The sequence below is a fragment of the Gossypium hirsutum genome, chromosome A07 (assembly GCF_007990345.1).
Source record: "Gossypium hirsutum isolate 1008001.06 chromosome A07, Gossypium_hirsutum_v2.1, whole genome shotgun sequence".
Classification (NCBI taxonomy): domain Eukaryota; kingdom Viridiplantae; phylum Streptophyta; class Magnoliopsida; order Malvales; family Malvaceae; genus Gossypium; species Gossypium hirsutum.
Genome location: NC_053430.1, coordinates 97,968,436 through 97,992,331, shown reverse-complemented (window position 1 = coordinate 97,992,331; position 23,896 = coordinate 97,968,436). Strand labels below are relative to the sequence as shown.

The 23,896-nt window shown below is 29.3% G+C and overlaps 3 protein-coding genes across 5 annotated transcripts; all 3 read right to left on the bottom strand.

Moving 5' to 3' along the window:
* Positions 1–2,547: 2,547 nt before the first annotated feature.
* On the bottom strand, positions 2,548–5,692 carry LOC107926571 (glyceraldehyde-3-phosphate dehydrogenase 2, cytosolic). The gene is made up of 11 exons (XM_016857459.2): positions 5,502–5,692; positions 5,315–5,415; positions 4,784–4,899; positions 4,592–4,691; positions 4,124–4,270; positions 3,993–4,053; positions 3,818–3,915; positions 3,274–3,416; positions 3,113–3,196; positions 2,941–3,030; positions 2,548–2,833 (listed from the first exon to the last, which is right to left on the bottom strand). Exons 1-11 carry the CDS (start codon positions 5,527–5,529, stop codon positions 2,791–2,793), a joined length of 1,011 nt encoding a protein of 336 aa, XP_016712948.2. The 5' UTR covers positions 5,530–5,692; the 3' UTR covers positions 2,548–2,790.
* A 7,458-nt stretch (positions 5,693–13,150) lies between these two features.
* On the bottom strand, positions 13,151–15,644 carry LOC107926344 (F-box protein SKIP14). 2 transcript variants are annotated; one of them, XM_016857179.2, is made up of 3 exons: positions 15,271–15,644; positions 14,242–15,176; positions 13,151–14,130 (listed from the first exon to the last, which is right to left on the bottom strand). In XM_016857179.2, the coding sequence occupies exons 2-3, from the start codon at positions 15,070–15,072 to the stop codon at positions 13,606–13,608; spliced, it is 1,356 nt and encodes a 451-aa protein (XP_016712668.2). In that variant the 5' UTR covers positions 15,073–15,176; positions 15,271–15,644; the 3' UTR covers positions 13,151–13,605. The 2 variants fall into 2 exon arrangements, with proteins under 2 accessions (XP_016712668.2, XP_016712669.2); XM_016857180.2 differs by lacking the exon at positions 15,271–15,644 and having other exon boundaries at positions 14,242–15,259.
* Positions 15,645–17,742: 2,098 nt separating this feature from the next.
* Positions 17,743–22,593, bottom strand: LOC107926532 (glucose-6-phosphate 1-dehydrogenase, cytoplasmic isoform). Of its 2 annotated transcripts, none has more exons than XM_016857409.2 (16): positions 22,387–22,593; positions 21,733–21,928; positions 21,556–21,641; positions 21,415–21,475; positions 21,139–21,325; positions 20,873–21,030; positions 20,721–20,789; positions 20,487–20,545; positions 20,310–20,346; positions 19,548–19,619; positions 19,327–19,474; positions 19,057–19,152; positions 18,835–18,905; positions 18,310–18,425; positions 18,170–18,215; positions 17,743–18,084 (listed from the first exon to the last, which is right to left on the bottom strand). In XM_016857409.2, the coding sequence occupies exons 2-16, from the start codon at positions 21,901–21,903 to the stop codon at positions 17,917–17,919; spliced, it is 1,545 nt and encodes a 514-aa protein (XP_016712898.1). In that variant the 5' UTR covers positions 21,904–21,928; positions 22,387–22,593; the 3' UTR covers positions 17,743–17,916. The 2 variants fall into 2 exon arrangements, with proteins under 2 accessions (XP_016712898.1, XP_040972788.1); XM_041116854.1 differs by lacking the exon at positions 22,387–22,593 and adding an exon at positions 22,133–22,264.
* Positions 22,594–23,896: the final 1,303 nt, after the last annotated feature.

Genomic DNA, 23,896 nt, shown 5'->3' with positions numbered 1-23,896 from the left:
TTTGTGGAAAAAAAATGGTAAAAATACTATAGAGATCCTTGTATTTTGTAACTTTTATTCGAAAAATAATAAAATAATTCCTATACATTAGATCAAAGAGTAAAATGATTTTTTTATTAAAATTTCATCTATTTGTACTATTAAAACTGACTAAATAAGTGACTCATAATATGTCATATGTATATATAAGGACTAATTTTTAATAGTAATAATGGATGAAATTTTTAACAGAATGACCAACTTGTTCTTTGATCTAACATACAGAGATTATTTTATCTATTTTTTGAACAGAGAAATCTTAATACAGAAATTCTTATGATACTTTTACTAAATAGTTACTTGTCGTTTACACTACCTTATTGAATATTTTGTTCTTTTAAGATTTTCACATGAGAAAATATACCTGAATTTTTGTTTTTGTAATTTTAATATTTCCAAAAATTTTCACGTGATATATTGTCCTCATACTTCCATGGTATCATAGAATTTTCAAAGTGTGTATGGAGAGGAAAATTCTAACATTTTATAATGCATTAATTCAAACATAAACAGTTATTTCAGAAAAATGGATTAATGAAATTTCATGAATTAAAAAAACAATTGTATGAAAAATAAATAATTTATAAATATGCTATATGAATATCGTTTGATATGTAAAAAATTATAAATAATTTAAAATATTAAGAATTAATAAACATTATAATTTGAAGTTTAAAAATTTTATTTTATAATGAAAACATAATATTAAATTAAATTAAATTATTAGAAATTTTAAAAAAATTAAATCACTTTTTTTGAGTTATTCAAACAAATAAATTTATTTTTAAAAATTTTAAAACCTTAGTCGAAATAAATCCCCTCTTCCAAACACAGGCACCTTTGGTTTTCAAAAATTATTTTTTTATTTTTAAAATTTATTTTTATTTTTAAATTTTTTAAAATTATGTTAGGTAAATAAAAATAAGATTTATTTTAATAAAAAATAGGAAAATAGATTTCCTAACTTTTCCAATAAGAACTAAAATAAAAAAAAATTCAATATCTGTATAGATTTGGATTTTGTTTAAAAACTATTGAAAGAAAATGGACACTTTTATAATATTAATTGGTCAACGTTTCTAATTTTGCAAAATAAATTTTATATATTTTTATTTTTATTTTTTAAAATTATTTTTTAAAATTTTCAAATAAACATAATTACTTTTAAAATCTCGATTTTTCTAAAAATTGGAATAATAAATTCTATCTTTTATCAAAATTTATTTCAAATCCAATGTAAAATTTCCAGAATTTATGCTTATTTGGGGATTTTAATATGAAAATTAAATTTTATATGTTTATGTTAGATTTACTCATTATATATAGTATTAATATAAATTTATATTTACTTTAAAAATGACATAATGATAAATTTAGTCTTTAATATTTACATCTTTTATAAATTTGATTCATACTTTTTTTTAGATAAATTTAACCTTCAACTTTTAAAATAAAATCTAATTTGATCATTAAATTTTTTAAAAAAATCAATAAAAAAACTGACTTTACGATAAATATTTTTATAATTTTTAATTTATTTATTAACATGACACAAAACAAATCATAACACGTTACCGTAAAGTACTTGTAGACTATCACCTGAGTTACGACACAAATTTGTATTTTAAAATGACATAATGATAAAATTTAAATTTTTAATATTTACAATTTTTATCAATTTGACTCGAACGGTTCAAGTAGAAGTAAATAAGTAAAAAGTGGAAACCCTCCATATCAATCCATCTCCATAGGAGACAATATGAGCAAAAGACAGGAATCCCTTAATCCCGCGGAAAAGAACTCACTCCGGGGGGAGTGAGGGAGATATTCAAAAAGAGAAAACTGCCTTTACGCCGACAGAGGATTCTCTAACCGCGGATAAGGCGAAAACACTCGATGCATTACTCTTTTTTTAGCTAAATCAATTTTTATAAAAAATCCAATTTGATTATCAACTTTTAAAAAGAATCTAATGACCTTTTTAACCAAAATACTGAGATATTATCAAAATTTTTAATCTACATGTACTTAATAAATTAAAATATTTATATTTTTAATTTTTTTTAGAATTTTCAAATTATTTAACAAAACATAAAACAAATTATGACACATCAACATAAAATTCTTGGAACTGTCACGCAATTTACCACACATTGTTAAAAATTTAATATTTAAGTATACATTTTCATGAAAAAGAGATGGTTTACAATTTTTTAAAAAGTTCATGATCACAATGGTCAAAAAATGTTATCATTATACCTTTAAAAAACAAACGCATTCTTGATATTAAGTTTGTTTCAAATAAAAACAATACAATTTTCAATAATGTATTATTGGAACTATTAGAGGGTTAGCTGGATTTAGAACAAACCTCAAAAGTCAAAATACTTTTCTCTTAAAAAAATCAAAGTTTTTTGTATTATTTATTATCATAATTTCATTTAAAATATTTTGTATTTTATAAGATCTTAAAAAAATACGTTTCCCTATCATATTTATATTAAGTTATGACTAACAAATTTATTTATTATTTTTTCAGTTGATCTTGCAATTATTATTGTCATAAAATGGATGAAGGGAGTCAAAATAGAAACCCTTCCAATCCACTCAAAAGAAGAGTGTTCACACGAAAAAAAAATGTTGCATACAATTTCTATTATCTGCATGACCAACACCCAAAAGACAGGAATATCTCTTCTAGTTTCTAAATTGCTTGCCAAAGCTGAAGTTAGAAGCTAAAACTTCACTCACTTAGCAAGAAGCCATGTGTCGAACCAAGTCGATCACTCGAGAACTGCAGTGCCAACGAGAAACATACACACGTTTCGTGTTTTGTTAGATTTAAGGAATTATATGGAGATATTATCAGATATAAATAAAGGAAATGTATGTATGATTTACCTATAACCCCACTCATTATCATACCACGCAACAAGCTTAGTAAAGTTGTCATTCAATGCGATTCCGGCCTTAGCATCAAAAATGCTTGACCTGTCAAATCGAACACAACATTGCATCATAAAAGCTTCAACGACAGTAAAGAACATTGTATCGAACTATTAATGCTTCGCACCTGCTGTCTCCGACAAAGTCGGTTGAGACCAAATCTTCATCTACGTAACCAAGAATTCCCTTCATGGTGGTCTGAGAAGCCTCCCTACACAAAATTAAGTGCATTTAGCTAGATTAGGCATTCATTTGAATTAAAATATAGTACAGTGATCTAATCCTTACCTGATAGCAGCCTTGATATCTTCGTAAGAAGCCTTCTTCTCGAGTCTCACAGTAAGGTCAACTACGGAGACATCAACGGTGGGAACACGGAAAGCCATTCCAGTCAGCTTACCATTCAACGCCGGCAAAACTTTTCCAACAGCCTATTGGATTACAAGATTAGCACCATAATCAACTATCAAACTTCAATTTCAACAATTATCCAACGATTATATCCAGCAAGCTTTTAGTCAAAGGCAAAATACAGGTCCTAACATCTAAAGCTAATGAGGTTAGATTTCTTTTTTTTTTTTTTTTTGGGGGGGGGAATATTTGAACTAAAAGGAAAAATACAGGGACCATAATCACATATAAGTATCACGATACTATTATACTATTATATTTGAACTAAAATCCATATTTAGTAAATCTTAACAAAAATATGTAGATTCTTATCACAACAAAATCAGTATTGAGTGAAAAACAATTATATCTTCATAATTCTGGATCCCTTCACAGCCTATGAATTTTTCCAGTTTAGGAGTGTCAGAAAACATATACATACCTTGGCAGCTCCAGTGCTGCTGGGAATGATATTGAAGGAAGCAGCTCTACCACCTCTCCAGTCCTTCATTGATGGACCATCCACAGTCTTTTGGGTAGCTGAATCAAAAAGACAAGTCAATCAACAGTACACAACTTGTTGGAACGAGAAGCAACAAAACACGGTGAATACTTACCAGTAATTGAATGGACAGTGGTCATAAGACCCTCAACAATACCGAATTTGTCGTGGATGACCTGCAACCATTTTTTAAAGATAAAAGTATTAACCAATGCATTAAAAAAATAACAGAGGAATCACTATTACCTTAGCCAACGGAGCAAGGCAGTTGGTTGTGCAGCTAGCATTGGAGACAATGTCAAGATCAGGCTTGTATTCTTTCTCATTTACACCAACAACAAACATGGGGGCGTCCTTACTGGGAGCAGAAATAATCACCTTCTTTGCACCACCCTAGAAAAAACCAAAGGATGAGAAACAAAACATGAACATATGATACGTTGAAAGGACTAAGAAGGGGGTATCGGATACAGGCATGTGCTTGACATGGTATACTCAATTTTTCTAAAATTTTCCATAATTTGGAGGATCATACCCTATACACATGTTCGAATATGTATCAAACACGGATAAAAATTCAGGTACAAGCTAAGTTCCATACATACAATGTGTAATTTCCTCTTCAGTTTTGATAAACACACAAGGCATATTAATTCAAATAAAGTCTCTGAAACGACCATGAGACAAACATTGCTCAAAATTATTATCACATACCTTCAAGTGAGCAGCAGCTTTGTCCTTGTCAGTGAAGACACCAGTAGACTCAACAACATATTCAGCACCAGCCTCACCCCATGGAATTTCCTCAGGGTTTCTACATCAATCACATAAGGGCGTCAAGAAAATATTTCAACAACAGAAAACTCATCCTAAAATAATCTCGTTCGAAGGAAAAGAAAAGCATACTTGATGCCAAAAACAGTGACAGGCTTTTCACCAAAGAGGAGAGTCTTTGAGTCCTTCACTTTAAGCTCATGGTGCTTCCATTGACCGTGAACACTGTCGTACTTAAACATATAGGTCTTTACAAATAAAATTGTCAAAGCGCATCAGTAAACAATTTATAGAATAATTTAAAAATAAATAAACAACTATATTCTCTACTTTCAACTTAAACACAAGATTTACTCACTGAAAACCTAGCACAATCAGTCAATTTATCCTATAGATTAATCTTTCAATAATCAGTTGAAATTTTAAATTATGTATAAATCAAACATATAATCGCTCTGATAGGCAAGTGAGACAAAGTAAGAATCAGATCCGAAAAAATAAATTCAAATCATGACTGTTTTCAGATCTACTCTATTTCCACTAAAAAAACTTCAAACACGAGACTTAATTCAACGAAACGCTCCAATAAAACAAGAAAGGAATCAAATGCAAAAGAAAATACGAAAGAAAGAAAAAAAAACAGTCAGATTACGAGTTACGAACCATGTAATCAGTGGTGATGAAAGGATCATTAACAGCAACAAGCTCAACATCTTCGCTTTGGAGAGCAACTCTCGCAACCAAACGCCCGATCCTTCCAAATCCTTCACCAAACAAACACCAAATAAATTTTCAGATCCATAATTTTTAAAAAAAAAATCACAAGCAAAGATAAAAAATATGTAATTACCGTTAATTCCGATCTTAATCTTCCCCATTACTGAAAAACAAAAGAAAACAAAATCTCAGGTGAAGTGAGTGAAAATAAAAAGAGTGATGGGTTTAGGAGAAGGAATAACAGGGGTAAAAGGGAGGGTTTATATATGAGAGGAAGAGGTAGAAATGGCGGAAAGTTCTCGGAGGAAGTGGGGACCACTAAACATGTGGCGGGAAAGGATGGTTAGTCACGCGATTAATGGGTTATAGGTTTTTTTTCAACTACATAGGGCCGATTTGTGGATACGAAAATTTTGTTGGTTGGAAATTAAATTAGTTCATGGGTTTCATGAATTGTTTGCTAGTATATTTTTAAAATGGTATAATGATAAATTTAGTTCTTTTAAGTTTATATTTTTTTAATTTAACTTTTTTAATTAATTTTAATCATTAATCTTTCAAAAATAGTTAAATTATTTTTTAATAAAAATGATGATTAAAACTTTTAATTACAATGATGTTAGCATGATAATTCGTGTGGCAATACACACGTATTTTTTACTGACATGGTACTATTTGTCTTATATGTTACATCAATAAATAATTTAAAAATTATAAAAAATATTCAAATTATTCAAATAAAAAAAGCCTGAAATACATGTGGATTGTCATGATAACATGTTTAAAAATTTAATATTTTAATCAATATTTCTATTACAGAAATAGCAATTTGATTATTTTTAAAATTTTAATAATTAAATTCGACTCTTTTTAAAAGATTGAAAGCTAAATTAACAAAAGATATAAATGTTAAAGGCTAAATTTATTATTATACCTTTAAATTTTTGCCAACTCTTTTACTCAATTTCTATGGAGTGGATTTCATATAAGTTGAAATATTTTATTTTATTTTATAATAATTTAAAATTTTCTAAATTTAATTTTGGTTTATTAAATAAAGTCAATTCAAATTAAAATTTATCTTATCAAAACAAGGCATATATACAGGAGCGAAGGTAGAAATTTTTTTTCGGGTAGTCGAAATTAAATTATAATTTTTATAATAGTAAAAATATAATTTTTAAATGATTAAATCAAAATTTTATCATTTTAGAAGATTAAAGTAAAATTTACTTTTACTAATTTAAAATTTTAGGGAACAGCTCTGCATACATAGATATTGTGGCCTTTCTCTCTTAAGACAATTTTTAGATAATATATAATTAATATAATTATAATATTTTTTTATAAAAATTTATATACCAAATATATAATTACTTGTTATATAAATAAATGATTTTTTTTTCGTTTTACCTTTTTAGTTAATGAAAACATAATTGCTTAAAAATAAAGTAATTTTTTATCTAAGAAGCTCTTGTTTCTAAAATAAATTCTTTTTTTCCTTTTTTTTTATTTTCAGAAAAAAATTATTTTTTAATGAAAAATATGTTTGATAAATAGAAATAAAATTTTGTTTTCAATAATGAATACACGAAAACATATTTGATAAATTTTTTTCTATAATAAAAACATGAGAAATAAAATAAAAAAATTATATTTATATGCATTTGTATCAGGATACCAGATTTGATATTTGATATTTGAAAAACGGTTGAAAAGAAAAAATATTTTGCGCTTATATGATTTTGACGAAGAATCAATTCATTTAAAGTTAAAACCATTGTTTTCATCATTTCTATTTTTACAAAGTCTTTTTAGTGAAAACAATTTTTTATTGTTTTTTAATTTTCACATATTTTCATTTTTATTTTTTAAAAATAATTTTAAAAAATTTTAACCTTCTTTCAATGTTTTTCATTTTCCATGAAAACGAAAATGAAAAATGCATATATTTCCTAAAACCAAACGGAGTCTAAATAATTTAATATAAAATTTAATTATTTACTATTATAAAAATTCATTTAATGAAAGTTTTTAATAAAATCATAATTAGTATGGTAAATCTTTTATCAAGTAAATTTATTTATTAAAATATTTTAGTAAAATTATAATTTTTATCTATAAACATGATAAATCTTATAAATAATAAAATATTTCAAAAATGATAAATTTAATAATATAATTAACAATAAAGACTATATTAATTAATTTAAAATTTTCTCCAAATTCATACTTTAATATATATATTATAAATTATTCATTATAGATGAATATGTTGTAACATGATTTATTGACAATTCACTAGCAAAATACATATTGAAATATTATACAATATTCTTTTAATCTTCAAAATATTATAGACTATGTTTGGCGATGCACATCTAAACAATCTATAATTATAAAAGTTTTTAATATTTAATAAATAATAATATAATTAAAATATACATAAAATTATTTAATGTTATTAAATAAGAACAGAAGATTACTTACATTTGGAATAAATAAAGTATGTAGTATCTAATAAATATTATACTACATTTGTTTCAATATAAGCATATAATGGAAACTATTAACAAAATTAAAGTAATTGGGTTTGGGTTTGGGTATAATTATTTATAATTATACAAAAATAATATGTTTGGATAACCATTGTAATTGGTGGATCTTACCGAATTGATTGTAATTAGAGCATCTAATTACAGTTTTCAATTCTTAGCGGATGGTGAGAATTAAGTAATGTTTGAAAAGTTACCTAGTAATTGGATTTGGGTATAATTACTTGTAATTAAACTAACGTGATATGTTTGGCTAACCATTATAATTGTTAGGTCCTACTGAATACATTTTCCGATTCGAGAAGGGATTGTATGATGTGTAAAGGGATAGGGATAGGGATAATGTGCAAGTAATTACTCCCCAATTAAATTTTTAAAAAATTTTTTTTATACAAGTTTAAGTTATAAATTTTTATATTATAAACATGAGCACAGATGAGTGTTTGAGATGGTTATGGTCAAGGATGGATACCTTTGGAATTTTTAGATTTTTTAATTTTATATATAAATTATCATGTATTCTAGATTTGGTGTCTACATTGTATAACACTCACCTCATTAGCCAAATTGTATTTCATATAATTCACCCCCTTAAGCCATAAGGTTATATCCATAAATTCTGAGAACATGGGTAGAATCATTTGTTTGAGAAACTAAAGTTATTTTGTAAAGACCATGAGATAGAAGTCCTCAATTTAAGTGATCTATACAAAGTTGGTCGAGGTCAGTCTCACATCTAGAGAAATAACCTTACAATTGAGGATCACTATCGGTTTGATATATTCATTGTCGGTATTGATTCATTACTAATAGAAATAAATTCTCGCTTTAATGATGAGGTAGTGGAGTTACTTGTTCTTAGCTCCGCTTTGGATCTACGCAATAATTACAAAGCTTTTCAGTGGAAGATATCTGCAAGCCTATGAATAATTTTTATCTGGGCGATTTTACGAAGCAAGAAAAGCTACACATGAAGATTCAATTGGAGCATTTTCAACTGAATGCTTGTCAAAGCACAAAGTTGCAAAAAAACTTCTATAGTTGTCGAATTGTTTCAAGTGCTAGCTAAGACAAATAAATCAAGTATTTATCCTCTTCTTGATAAAATTATTCGTCTTGTGCTAACTCTTCCCGTGTTTACTGCAATAACCGAACAAGCATTTTTAGCTATGAAAATTGTGAAGACAAGACTTCGCAATAGAATGGGGGATGATTTTCTTTTAACTTACTTGGTGGCATACATCGAAAAAAAGATAGCTCGAGAATTTTCAGCAGATTGTATCATTGATGAGTTCAATCTTATGAAAAAGCAGAGGGTGCAATTTAGGATAACTAGTATTGAGAAAGGTTAAGTTTTTTTAAATATAATTTTTGGAATTATAATAATATTTATCAAACTTTTAGTATATTATTAATTATTCTTTTTTTGCAAATTGGTAAGAGATATTTAATTTTATATAGTGTGATTTTTTTTAATTTTTTACAGTTAAATCATCCACGTTTTTTTTAAAAAAAACATTAAGAAAAAACACTAAGAAAAATTTTCACTTTTTTACATTAAAAAAAATATTGTTCGGATAGAAGTTTTGCCCCTCTTAGAGTAAAATCCTGGATTCGTCCTTGATTATGGCCAAAGATTTATTATATTATAAATCTTAAAAATGATATCACAAAACTAATTTATATGTATTTTATAAATTTATAACAAAAAATATATATTATTTAAATCTTAAACTTTTTAAAGTTATGGCAAAAAAATATTATAAAATATAATTTACATGTCATAGAAATGTTATAATGTATTTATCCATAAAAAGTTATGGTTAATGATATAACATATTTACGAGTCCATGCTATATATTATAAAAATAATATTCTTATTTGTAAAAAAAAACTATAAATTTATAACAAAAAAATATATATATTATTCACAGAAGTGTTATGATAGATATTAGATACTTTAAAATTTCTATAAAGATTATATATTATAAATTTTATATTATTTTTTACTTAATTTACATATTATAAAAAAAAAGTAGTAACTTAACATAATTCTTTCTCCAAATTAAGTTTGTATATATTTTTTTATGATTAAAGCTACATGCTATTTGCACATTGAACCCAAGAATTATATAGTATGATACAATTTGAGAAAACGGAGTTAGACACAAGCATCAAAGACGGTTCGCGAACTTTTTACTTTGAGACAATCAAGGCTTTGAAACGTGGTTAGAGGACATTTGTTGTTCTAAAAATATATTTTTCATATTAACATCACCTTAGTATAAGATAAAAAAAAAGATAAGGTTTGGATCGTACTAACATATTGCATACTTCATAGTTTCATTCATAGGCGGATTTGGCATGATTCATACTTCAAAAAGTACGTGAAAGAGAGAGATCTTGATAATATTAAACAGGGATTAACACAACAAATATGCACTGAAACAATTAGATAAAATTACATATTATGCTTATTTTTCGTATTATTTTTATTAGTAATCATATTATCAACTACTTTTTTATACTAAAATAATACATATGATGATTTTATTTTAATTTTTGTTACTTGTTTAAAAATTATTTAATCATACTAATATTTTTATAGTAATTAATATATTTAAAAATATAAATGATGTAATTATGCAATTATGCAATTATGCAATTACAATTTGTACTACCAACCATTACATAGGGAATTACGATGTAATTATATTGTGTTAGCAAACATGTCTAGTGAATTACAATTCTTTGTAATTACTACTTCAACAATTATACTTTCATTCAATTGTAATGTGTTGTTCAAACAGACCCTAAGAAAATAGCTAATGTAAATGTATACGTTTGATTAACTAAAAAATGTAGAAAATTTATGGTAATAGTAATAAATGTTGTACAATTAAAAAGATTACCCAATTTATCTTATTAAACTTTAAATTTTATAAGAACTAAAGAAAAATTTTGGAGGAATCAAATATAATTCTACACTTAGTTTTAAGTCATAGAACCAAATAAAATGTTTTTTTTTTAATAATACAATTTACATGTTATAAAAACTTTAGTTATATAATGTGTTGAGTTGATTGAGATAGTGGCTCACATCGTAGGTGATGCAGAGAGCAACTAAAGGTGAAAGTTTAGGTATGTTCATCCTCCTCCTTTGATCATAAAAGAAAGGGTATTTAGAGGGAGACTAGTTGGGCATGAGTCTTAATCCTCAAGTACTCTACTCTACAGGTACAGGAGGTAGAGTGGTAAATTGCCAACTAGTTGTATTGTTCAAGTTGATATGAGATGACTAGGGCGAAGCATCGTCAAGCCTAAGGAGGTAATGGATTGAAAAGTGTTAGTAGGAGCTCTTTCCTACAGTAAAAGGCTCTTCAATAAAAAAAGAAGATTGTTTTAAATAATTGAACGAGATGTATCGAGAGAAGGTAGAGAAGAAGATTTGAGTAGATCCAGTAACAATGAGTGAAACGACAGGTATTGGTTGGTAAGGTGAAGAAAGTGCCAAATTTCCTTTTACCAATTGTTAAAAGCTCCTATTTATGATGTCTCAAGAATAGGAATTACAAAGCTGACAATTAGTAGAAGTAATGAATAATTTTTTTTCAATTACAAAGGCATTAATGATTCTTTTCTATTAAATAAAAGGGTTTTGTTGGGGATGTTGTTGATAAAGTGAACAAGAGTTCACTAAGTTTCTGGAAGTAGGGGGAAACACTTCAATGTTGCAGGAAAAGATTAAAAGGAAGCATATTAACTATATCCATATTTGATTCACCAAGCACAGCTCTCCGAAACATCCCAAAAGTGAAGGCAACCTAACAACTCTATCATATTTCGAGGTTATTTTTATTTTAGTGTGAAGTGACACTATGTGAAGCATCTTCCGCAGAACATCTCTTGAAATGCAAAATTAGTGTTGTTCTTGAAAAACAATTATTTTGACTTGTTCCAATTGTGAGTTGCTCTCAACATAGTTGTTCCAAAAAAAAGTTGTTCTATAGTAATATTTCTCTTGGTAAAGCTTGTTTTGAATAAAAACTCTTCCGAAAAAACATAATTATTCTAAATAAAAGTTGTTCCAAATAATAGTTATTCTAAACATAACCATTTTCAAAACATCATCATTCTAAACAAGAGTTGTTTTAAACTTTAGTTGTTCTGTTCTCGAATGATAACTACACTAGATGACAATTGTTTTAACTAAAACTTTGTTGTGAACAATAACTATTCTAAACAATACTTCTTGTTTCACGCTTGGCTACACCTATATATCGTATGGAGATTGCAAGGGCCCACCCTATATAATGCGACATTTAATGAGGGCAAAGTTAAAACTAATCTCCTAGCAAGATCGTGAGGTAAATGTTGTCAACCTCTATCTTCTAGTGTACCGGATGTTACGGAAAGGGATGATATGGAAAAAGGATAACAATTGCCCCTAAATGAATGATGGGTTATAAAGTTGGGACGAATCTTTGGTGAGGCTTTTCTTCGATCGTTATATTTATATGTTAACTATTCCGAGACACATGTTTGCCTCTGATTTAGTCTTTCCAAAATACGTCGTTTCATTGTTATCATCATTTCTTTTGGAGTATTCTTTTAGTTTCTTTCCTAGGTACTTACAAATAGGGTTCCTTTGTGAGTTTAGCCTATATGCTATGCTGAAACTTCAAATCTAATCCATATATTTTATTTTTCTCTATTTTTATAGTACAATTAGTTAGTTTAAATAGTTAAAAACCCTTCGAGTAAAAGTCATTACGAATTGCTTGATCCGATCCAATTTAATCTTCACTACTCGATTCTCTCATAAATACTTGAACGCGAGATCTTGCTTAAGTATCATTAAACTCCTGGATGCAACTAGTATCAAATGGAAAACTACTCTCCCACCACCTCAAATACTCGAACCTAACCTTCCTTCGCCACTCGACTAAACATGCATCAATAGAACACTTGAACCCGAAACCTTGCTTAAAGGTATCAAACTCCTCACCATCTCACAATTACTTAAACCCGGAACCTTGCCTTAAAGGTACCAAACTCCTCACCATCGCACAAATACTTGAACCCAAAACCTTGCTTTGAAAAAAAATTCCCCCAAACAATTGCTTCTTTAAAAATCTAAAATTTGAACAGCAATAACAAGCAACTAAATTCATATTAGTTCATGGATCATTATAATTTAGACCTATATAATATGAATCAATGGAAAAAAGAGAACAGTTGAGTAGTATTTGTCCATGAAATATATATATATATATAGAAAGTTGACAAATCATAATAGAATGAAAAACAAGGAACATACCATCCGAAATCCAGACCAGTCTCCTCTCTTCTACTTGACAATATTGCTTCTCCTCATGAACAAGGCTCAAATGATCCGACAATGCTCAGTCTTATCTCATATGAACAATAAAACCGTCCGCTTTTAAGAGATGTTTATTTGATGTAATCCAATACCAATCTCAGTTCTTCAGAAGATCAAAACATCTCGGTTCGATCAATGAACCAAGAAAACATAGGAAATGCAAGAGAACTCGCATGCATGGATTATGTTAAACTTCGTTGCCGGACACTTGTACAAGTATTCAATAACGACCAGCTAAGCTCAAGTTGTGCAAAATTTTTGTCCACAATCAGTAGCACAAGGGGAATCGAACTTCTAAATTAGCCATAAAAATAAAGCTCATAGGAGGTACTGATCACATCCGAGTTCTCTTCACTCCCAAAAATATGCTTCAAACAATTAAAACAAAGCAAGTCTAAAGTAAACGTTTCCTCATAATCACAATGCTTAAAACAACAACCACAACGGAAACACCGTGCAATGCAAAGAAAGCAAGCCCTGCACAACTGAGCAGCGTGATGTGTTATTCTACAACTCTCCGAGGGGCAATCGTAAACCAATTTCAGTTTATCACATCTAGGACAAATCTCGATATCAATCACCCTATCATCATCACAAGTAAAATGCAATTGACCTTGACGGAAAAATTGTGGTTTTTGCTCTCTCAATTGTATTGAGTTATCCGCACCGAGTAAAAACTTTAACTCCTTGAATTGCTCCTCAGTTACACTGAAACATCCACCTATTTTTAAGTGTTTAATACCTGGTGACCCGATAGACTTAAAGGCTTTTAGATTGAATAAAATACCCTCAACACTGAGGCCTGTACATTCTGGTACACTTAGCTGCACAAAATACATATATAATAATAAATATATACAATTTGATAAATGCATAACCATTATAACTATGAAATAGATAATGAATCTATTGTTACTTGCACTACGAGGACTAACCTTAGTGAGCTTGGGATTACTTTCGAGCACACACTTCAAGCCATGATCGGTAATCTTTACACACCCAACCAAACCCAAGTATTCAAGAGAGCCTTTAGCCCTATTAGTTAATTTCAAAAGGGCATCATTAGTAATCCTTCTACTCAAAGAATGTTCAATATGGATGTTCCTCCATAAAAGAGTATCACTTCTAACAGCATCCCTCAAAGACCTACAAACCCTTTCGACCACAAGTAGGTCCTTAACACCGAGATAACCAAGAGCGAAAAACAAAGCATCACTTGGTTCACCTCCTTCATTATCATTGCAAATAACTTCCTTACTATCCTTCAATCCTTTAACTTCATCATTGGTTACAAAACTTCCACCATTATCAATCTCAAATCCATTAAAATCCGGGTTCAATGTTTCGTTGATCTCAGAGTTATTACAAACCCAATTCACACCTTTAAAGAAAGATGATTGATCACCATAAAAACTAGAGATACTTTCATCAGGTTTTAAACTCATGGTGCCATTACAAACCCAATTTAAACCTTTAAACATTTGTTGTTGATCAACAATTTGTTTTTCAGCATAATCTTCCATACCAAACATACAGAAATCTGACCATAAATCATTCTCAAAATCTTGAAACCAACCTGTGATTGCTGCAGCAAAAGTAGACCTTATTTCCATACCAAATGGATCTTCAGGCAATCTGTCAATAATATCATCATTAACAGCTTCATAAAAGCCTTTTGATTCAGTGTTGCCACTTGAGATTTCAGTATCCCAACTGCAACTCCAAAAACTCCAAGAATTCTCAAAATCATCCCAATTCAAAGCCATTCTCTCTTTTATTTTATTTTATTTTATTTTTATTATTCAATCACCAATAAAAACCAAGAAAAATTAAAAAGAACCCTCTATCAAGAACCCTAAACTCAGGCAACCTGATTCAACAAACCAAAATAAAAAGTATAATCAAAATACAAGACAAACCCATTATTTCAGGTGATAAAACAATATATAAAAACATAAATTTACCTGATTTTCTGTAGAGTTTTTTTTTTCCTTGTAAAAACAACCTAATAAAGGAGGGTAAACTAAGCTAAAAAAAAAAGGGTTTTCTTTCTTCTTTTTTTTTTTAACAAATTTGGTGAAATTGAAGGTAATGTGAAAGAGAAAACAGAAGAAAAATAAGGGATTTGAGAAGAGGAAAAAATCAATTTTTTGTTGAAAGATTACTATAATAATGAGAGAATCTGAATGAGGAGAGATAAAAAGAATTAAAAAAAAGCTTTAAGTTTTTATAAAGGAGAGAGCAATGCAGAGAGAAAGAAAACAGAGTTTGCTTAAAACAGGGAAAAGAGGAGGAGGCGAGAAACGAGGGAGAAGAAATTCTTCGCCAATTAGGGACCTAGCCCCTTTCGGTGGAGTTTAATTTAATTTTAGGTCCTGATTTTCACAATTTTAATTTAATTTAATTTAATTAATTAATACCAATAAATTGTTTTATACTAAAGATTGGGTAAATTCCACTGCTTGCTACTCAACTATTGGTAAGTTTCTTTTTTAGTCACTCAACTATGAAAAGTTACAAAATAGTCACCTAATTATTTGATTTTTCTTCTTTGATCACCTACCATTAAATTACTAACAGAAAGATAACTTGATAGCTTTTAGAATTGGCATAATATTAACTTTAACCCTAAACACTTATATTAGGGTTAATTTTAAAAGAATGAAAAATGATAAAATTATTATCTTGAATTTTTGGGTGGTCCTTATTTTTAGGAGCATGAGAATTGAGAAGAACATTAAATGTTCATTTTACATTAGATTGTCATCACACCGTCGACGTCAGTTAACGATTCAATGAGTATAATATAACAAACTGACAACATTAGTGATCATATAGTAATTTTTAGGTAAAATGACCTTTTTGGCCCCTTTGAACTCTAATATTGAGCAAATTTATCTCTCTAAACAAATTAGAACAATTTAATCCTTATCAATTTCTAAAGTGGGCAATAAGGACAATTAGTCGCATGTCCTTGGACAAAACATTGTTGGGTGGGGTAGCCATAGATCCCTAAGTGAATTAGTCTTCATGGATCGTAAAATGGACATAGAAGATGTCTTAATTCTACCAAAAATGTCGCAACGTTAAAGTTTTTAGTTATAAAATAGTCATTAAGCTATTCAAAAAATTTTATTTAAGTCACTGAATTATTCAAAAGTTTTTATTTAAGTCAATGAATTAGTAGGTTTCTTTTTTTCTTTTTAAAAAAAGTTTGGCTGGCGAGTTTTAAGTGACAATTCGACGATCAATACGGTGGATCAATACCCATTGATGAATAGAATATCATAACTAAAATCCAAGTTGATATGACGGTTGGAATCGAATATCAGAGAAGAAATTTATTTGGATTTTGGTTCTCAAATTTGTGACATTCAATGTTGTTTCATAAAAAAAATATGGAATCGTAGAAGAGAATGAGAAATGAGAGCTTTCAATTTGTGCAACAAATGCGAACAGAGAAAATCATATAATAGCGATTTTAACAGCCCAATGATTTAAATTAAAACTTTCTAATAGTTTAATGACCATTCTGTAACTTTTTAAAGTTAAGTAGTCAAAACATAAAACGTACTAATTTAATGACCTTAGGTGTAGTTTACCCTAAATATTAACATATCAATTGATGTTTAAAGACTTATTTGAGTGTACAAAGAGTTTTTTAAATAAAATCAGGAAATTTTATCACATGTGTATGAATGTAAAATTACGGTTTTTAGAATATAAATGTTAGTTTAAAAATAACATATAATGAATAACAACACATGAAATATGTAATATTAAAATTAAATAAATATTGAATTATGAGTAAAATGAAATTTAAACACATAAATATATCATTCTAAGATTACTAAATGTACTACAATTGTTTATCATACTTTTGTCATCAATCTTGAGTTAGTGTCAAGCTGACTTGAAACATCAACTCAATTAACTTCATCAATATATCCAAATGATGAAGGTAATAAAATTTGCATAATATAATTAAAATGTAAATATTATATTAAAATAAAGTTAATGTTTTATTGATGTAAATAGTATAGGTTCAAATCCGATCTCATGTAAAATTTTTATTTTACTATATTAAAATACTCTTAAATAATCTAACATATTTTAATTATAAAAAAGAATTTTTGTAATTTTCTGAAATAAATTGATACCCAATTAGCTCATGACACCAATTCAATCAGATACTTAAATAATAATATATAAAAAAAAAAGTTAGAATCACTTATTCAGTATATTTGCCTAAACCAAATTACTCAAATTTATTAAACTCATTTACTTGGAAAAAAATTTTAAAAAAATCTCAACTCAATTATAAAACTTGATAATTTATAACCTCAAATGTGAGTAAAATAATTAGAATGATGGTATCATAATTACCGAATCGAATTCAAATGAGATTTGAACCAAAATAGAATAAGTTGTAAATATAACAAGGAAAGACCCTTTATATAAGTGTTCCAAACATGATTTAAAGGGAAAAGTTACAAAGCTCTTAGGCTTAGCATTTTATTGTATCTGTTACAAACCTCAACTTCTTTCAATGGCAATGGTGATAGGATACCGCAAAGCTATATATATATATATAGATATATATAATGTTTCTATAAGGTGGGAGGAATCCAAATATAACCATGTGTTTGAACATAACCGGCTTTAGCCGAGAGCTCATCTGCTTCTGCAGGACCCCGGCTGCCTGTTCGGTATGGAATTGGCTTCATTTCACCGTTGTCGATTCTGTGTAGAAGAGGCGTGAATATCTCCCATGCCGCCTGATTATATAAGCAGTATCAACAATTTTAGTTTGCATTTCCCGTATATAACTTATCTTGATTGGAAGTACACAAGGATCCTTACCTTTAACTCGTCCCGGCGAACAAAATGCTGCTGATCACCTCTTATCCTGTACGACAACAATAACAATATTTCAGTTGTGACGCTCGGATGAAAATCATTGCATTCATTTGAAAGCAGAAAAAGTAAATATAGGATCATACGTGTCGAGTATAAGACGTTCATAAGCCTCTGGGATCGTAACACCTTGATAGCGTTGCCTGTATGACAAATCTAGTTCACTTTGCACTGTTGACATCTCGAGACCAGGCTGCTTCACCTGCAGCAGTCACAAAATGCAGGTCAATACATAAGCATGTAGTAAATTCTAGTACCGATAAAGCTAGGTCTTATTGCTTGATGTCGGCTATATGAGCAGTTTTTGTAGAACGCGGTCATGGATTTCCGTAAAATCGAGAAAATTCATATACATGTTTCTAAAATCTGATAACACAAAAAAGGGGCATCAAGTATACAAGATTGGTGCTCAGCAGTGCACAAAAGTCACCACAAACGAGTAGCCTCACGTACGATCATTACTTCTGAATGTATCTTAAACAAACATATATCTAGCAATAATTAGACCGGAAATAGTATAAATACTCGGTACATTATGAAGCATAAATGAAACACAAGCAGGAAGATCCAAACTCGTAGAATTATGGACACAATAAGATTAGTGAACTCACGGTTAGCTTCATGTACATGGCTTCAGAAGGTTGCAGGCGTATGACAAACTCGTTTCTCCCTTGCTTTTGACCTAAAAAAAAAGGCAATAAAATTTAAGCAAAAGGCTGATTAAAAGGTTAGGACACTTCAAACGCGTTTCAAGTCCATTGCATTACTCAAAAACAGAAGCAAGCAATAATATAAGCAAAGTTATAAATAATCTTAAAGGTATGCTGTCATACATTTAAATATATCACCAGGAACATCCTTAAATTGAACACGTATCTCTGCTTTTCTTGAATTCAATGCTTTCCCTGCCTTTAGAATAAACGGGACACCTGGAAACAAACCGACAAGTGAAAATAGAAAATCTAAAGAGAAATTCAAATACAAATTCATTATTTGGTCGATCCAAATGAAGAAGTACGTGAAACAATCAAATTCCGAATAAGTTATTCAGATAATTCAAGGGCTGAGCCACCTAAACAAACAAAATGATGCATGTATATTACCTTCCCATCTTTCATTATGTATACGGAGAATAACAGTTGCAAATGTGGGAGTGTTTGAGTGGTTGGGAACTGTTGGGTCGTCCCTGTAACCTTCATATTGTCCGAGTACAACCTCTTCATCTTTAATCGGAAGTACAGATTGAAGAACCTGGGTTCATATAATAATCAACATATAGCAAAGAAAGCACCGGCTTAGTTCACCTAACCTAAAAGATGCACACCTTCACTTTCTCGTCACGAATGTGCTCGGGTTTGAGAGAGACAGGCTTCTCCATAGCAACAAGACAAAGAACCTGCAGTTGGTATGAAGTCAATAAATAAGTGAAGTTGGCTAACGGACTGGTACATAGCATGTTCTTCCTTTTAACTTGTTTTTGCTTGTTTAGGTTTCCTTTTGGGCAAAGGCATCGAGAAACATAATAGCTTCAGAAAACAAAACGAGCACGTGATTTAAGGAACTTCTTTTTTGCCACTAGTAGCAGCATATAACCTAACTAAATTAATAGAAGCACAGATCACACATAAATGGTAAAAGTATCATGGAGGCCCTTGTACTAGGAGTTGGATTGCATTTTCTCCTATTTACTTCTGTAACTTGCACGTTAGATCAAAGAGCAAATTGATCCTTTTGTTAAAAATTCTATCCATTTTTACTATTAAAAACTAGTCCTTGTACGTTAGTATCAGGTACACGTGATATACCACACCAACTTTTAATAGTAGAAACGGATGAAATTTTTAACAGAAAGGACCAGTTTGCTCTTTGATCTAACATGCAGGGACTAATTTGCCCATTTTTTGAGTAAAGGGGGCAATATGCAATCTAAATCCCAATATAAAGGCCTCCATGGTACTTTTACTTGCATAAATTGTGAGAAATGATATTCCTAACTTAAGAAAATTCCAATTATGCACACTTCAAATGATGCAAAGGCAGCATTCTTAACCATATGACATCCGGTTGAGGTTAGTAATCACGTTACCTGTAATAGGTGGTTTTGGATAATATCACGGATAATTCTGCACAAAGAACACAAAGGAAAAACAACTGAGAATGCATATACTTAACATGTCTTCTTTGATGTCACGTGGAACTATGGATGATTCTTCATAAATTTTCCTATACAAAGAGGACCTTAAATAAGTGCTATGAATCATACCCGTATTCATCAAAATATCCACCGCGACCCTCAGTTCCAAAATCCTCTCTGAATACAATCTGACAGAAGAAAAAGAGGAAAAAATAAATAAAAGGAATATTATGACTTGAAAGTTAACAAAGCCCTATCAGACGGCTATCACACTCAGCCTCTAGGGCATATCCTAAAGTAATCAACGGTGCAATACATTCTGCATAGCAATTTGTGTAACATCCACAATAGAAGGATCCCCACCTGTACATTATCAATGTTGTCGCGATTCCAAAGGGGCAAGAAGAAGCGATTAGCAAAACGAAGTACCAACTGCAAGTGACATACAGCAAGACATGAGCAAATCTGCTAAAAAAAGCAAGAAACAAAAATTACTTGTTTTACACATTCATTACCAGGTTCTGGACCAATTCCTTTCCCAAATAGTGATCAATACGGTAGATTTGTGGTTCATCAAACAACTCTCCGATTTGAGAACTTAGTTGCTCTGCAGAGTCCAAATCTTTACCAAATGGTTTCTCAACAACTATCCGAGTCCAGCCGCCAAGATCAGCTGGAAAAAAAAATCATATAATATGAAATTATTCCTTCACGAAGGCTCTGCAAATCATCTAAATTATATATGTTCCAACACGATTATTCTCGGGAAAGAAATACCTACATTTATTCATGCAATATTTCCTGATCATCCTACAAACAGATGGATACACTGATGGTGGAAGTGCAAGATAAAAGAGTCTCCGAGATGACCCTTCTTGGCTACTTTTTGAGATTTCATGCTTTGTGATTTCCTTGTCTAATAGCTGAAAGCCCTGAGCTCCGTCATATGACCCACTTACATATTGAATCTACACACACATTAGCAACTGTTCATTAAAGCCATCCACCAAACATATGATTTAAGTGTCGTAAACATATAACCAAGCCGTGTACTAACCAGCTGTAAGAACTTTGACACGTCTTCTGAGGGTGAAGCACTTCTATCATTGACAAGATACCTGCAAAACAAACAGTGAGTGACGTTATTTCAGCCAAAGTGCGAACAAACCATAGAAGTAGAGCAAATGATGGAATTTACCCACGAATACGGTTCCTTAAATCATCATCCGAAATCTTAGTCCTTGCATAGCCAAATATGTGCACCTCATCTGGTGGTAAAAATCCCTGCATACAAAACATCTATGTTCAGCATTTCAACAAAGATCAAATTCCATTTTGATTCTAATAAAGAAAATCAATGAAAATAGCACTTAACCTGACAATAAAGATGAAAGAGCGCAGGGAAAGTCTTCTTCTTGGCAAGATCACCAGAGGCACCAAGAACAATTATTGAGAGACAACCAGTTTCAGGCACATTCTCATTGCCTGAAAATGAATCACTCCTTAAACTATCTCTTTTTTGAAGGCACCATTCACCTGATCCCATCTTATAACCTTTGTTTGAATCTGATCTGTATTTAAAAAAAAAAAACCATGAATATTGTAAGCAAAAAGATCCCAGAATTGAAAGGAACTATATATGTAGTCAATTTTTAACTTGGCCTCAACTTTAATCAAAGAATTCTTCAAATCCTACACTAAACCAAATTATTAGATTAACCCAAAACTAGAGGAACAATTAAAGCTTAACAGAAAATTTATTTATTTTACTCAACTGATAAGGACATGAAATCAATATTCTTTGTCTTTCATCAGTTTTATCCCCCCAAAAAAAAACGTATTACATGGATCCCAGAAAGAAACAAAATTTACATGAAAAAGCCAAAAACCCAAATCAGAATTCAAATAAAATGAAACAATCAATCAAATTAAACTCAATAAAAAGGCTTTTTCCTTATAGTACAAGGATGAAGGACCCATATCATTAAAAAAAACCCCTTAAAAAGCAGAATTGAGAGAGAAATGAAACCTTGGAATTGAAGAGAGAGTTCGATTTTGTGTTGAGTTTTGAGAAATGGGTATCAAATTTTTCTGGGTTTTAAGCAGTTTTTTTATATTGCTCACCAACTATCAGCCCACATTTCTTACCAGCCGCCGTATTTTACAATATTTTTGTTTTTTGTTGAAACTTTTTTATTTATTTCATCTTATATTTCTATAATTTTATTAATTCCCCGCAAACTTTGGTTACTATTCTTTTCTGTTATATAATTAATTATTTTTAATTTATTTATTTTAAAAATATTAATTAAAAATTTATATAAATTAAGGTATTTTTCTTTTTGTCAAAATTTACTTCGAATAGTGGTTAAAACTTTAGTTTATCTCGAGTGGGGATCGAAGTCTCAATGATTAAAATAAGCGACACTCACTTAATTCTGGTAATTTTATTTGTGATTTTTTTACCCTATTAGTAAATAAAATAATTACAGTCAATTATTTTTTTACTTATATTTCAAATTTAAATATTTTTCATTTTTTTGAAGGTAACATATTTTATATTTTTAAATATTAAATTATCCAATAAAAGAAAATCCAAAGCATATGATCAAGAAGGTTGGATTGGGTGGGTAGTTGAGCACATTTGTCAACAATAATTATAGATATAGGCCAAAGAAGGTTGGGTAAAGCTGTAGTACAGATAGTTCACACCATTAATTAATATGAACCTGTCCTTCCACAAATACTACAATGCCACGTAATAATGGCAATAAAAAAATATTTTTTATCGATTTTTTTTGAAAGAAATAATAAAAATGTTTTTCACAATGAATTTTTATGTAAATGATTTCTTCATTTTATTATTTTTCATTATTATTTTCGTATGTTAAATAACATTATATAAAATATTTAAAAGGGTACACTCTAAAAATAGTCACTTTGTTTACCTTATATTACATTTTAGTCACTTATATTTGAAATGTTACGTTTTAGCCATTTACGTTATCGTTTTGTTATAAAGTGGTCACTCTACCGTTAAACTCCATTACCTCCTTAACGGCGGTCTTATGTGGCAATCCAAATGGGTTTTAAATGCCAACTTGGATGTCCCACATGGCTCTTTAAATTAAATTTATTTAATTAAAAACATAATTTCATCCCAGCAACTGGACATTCAAATTGTCATTTAAATAGACTGCCACACAGGGCTACCGTTAGGAAGGTAATGGATTCGTAACAAAACGATAACTTAGTGACTAAAACGTAATATTTCAAATATAAATGACTAAAATGTAATCTGAGATAAACAAAAGTGACTATTTTTATAGTTTATCCTATTTAAAATAAGTATATATAAGTACAACTAAATTAAATATTAATATGTCAAATTTAGTTATTTAGTATATTAATATAAGAAAATAATGAATTATTACATAAGTATTATTAGTATAAATTTAAATTAAAAATTAAAAAACAAATTTCCATTAAAATAATATTCAAAATAATTAAGGGTCCCTTTGGATGGGTAGTGTATTTAC

What these genes read in the sequence shown, in the direction of transcription:
- LOC107926571 (XM_016857459.2), bottom strand. Translation starts at nt 5,529, where the DNA reads ATGGGGAAGATTAAGATCGGAATTAACG. An exon ending in GACTTTGTCGGAGACAGCAG is followed by an intron (nt 3,031 to 3,112) that starts GTGCGAAGCATT and finishes TCGATTTGACAG; the next exon opens with GTCAAGCATTTTTGATGCTA. An exon ending in GATAATGAGTGGGGTTATAG is followed by an intron (nt 2,834 to 2,940) that starts GTAAATCATACA and finishes TTGGCACTGCAG; the next exon opens with TTCTCGAGTGATCGACTTGG.
- LOC107926344 (XM_016857179.2), bottom strand. Translation starts at nt 15,072, where the DNA reads ATGGCTTTGAATTGGGATGATTTTGAGAATTCTTGGAGTTTTTGGAGT. An exon ending in GTAATCCCAAGCTCACTAAG is followed by an intron (nt 14,131 to 14,241) that starts GTTAGTCCTCGT and finishes TATTTTGTGCAG; the next exon opens with CTAAGTGTACCAGAATGTAC.
- LOC107926532 (XM_016857409.2), bottom strand. Translation starts at nt 21,903, where the DNA reads ATGGGATCAGGTGAATGGTGCCTTCAAAAAAGAGATAGTTTAAGGAGT. An exon ending in TCTTTCATCTTTATTGTCAG is followed by an intron (nt 21,642 to 21,732) that starts GTTAAGTGCTAT and finishes TTTTGTATGCAG; the next exon opens with GGATTTTTACCACCAGATGA. An exon ending in TTCGCCGGGACGAGTTAAAG is followed by an intron (nt 18,085 to 18,169) that starts GTAAGGATCCTT and finishes TTATATAATCAG; the next exon opens with GCGGCATGGGAGATATTCAC.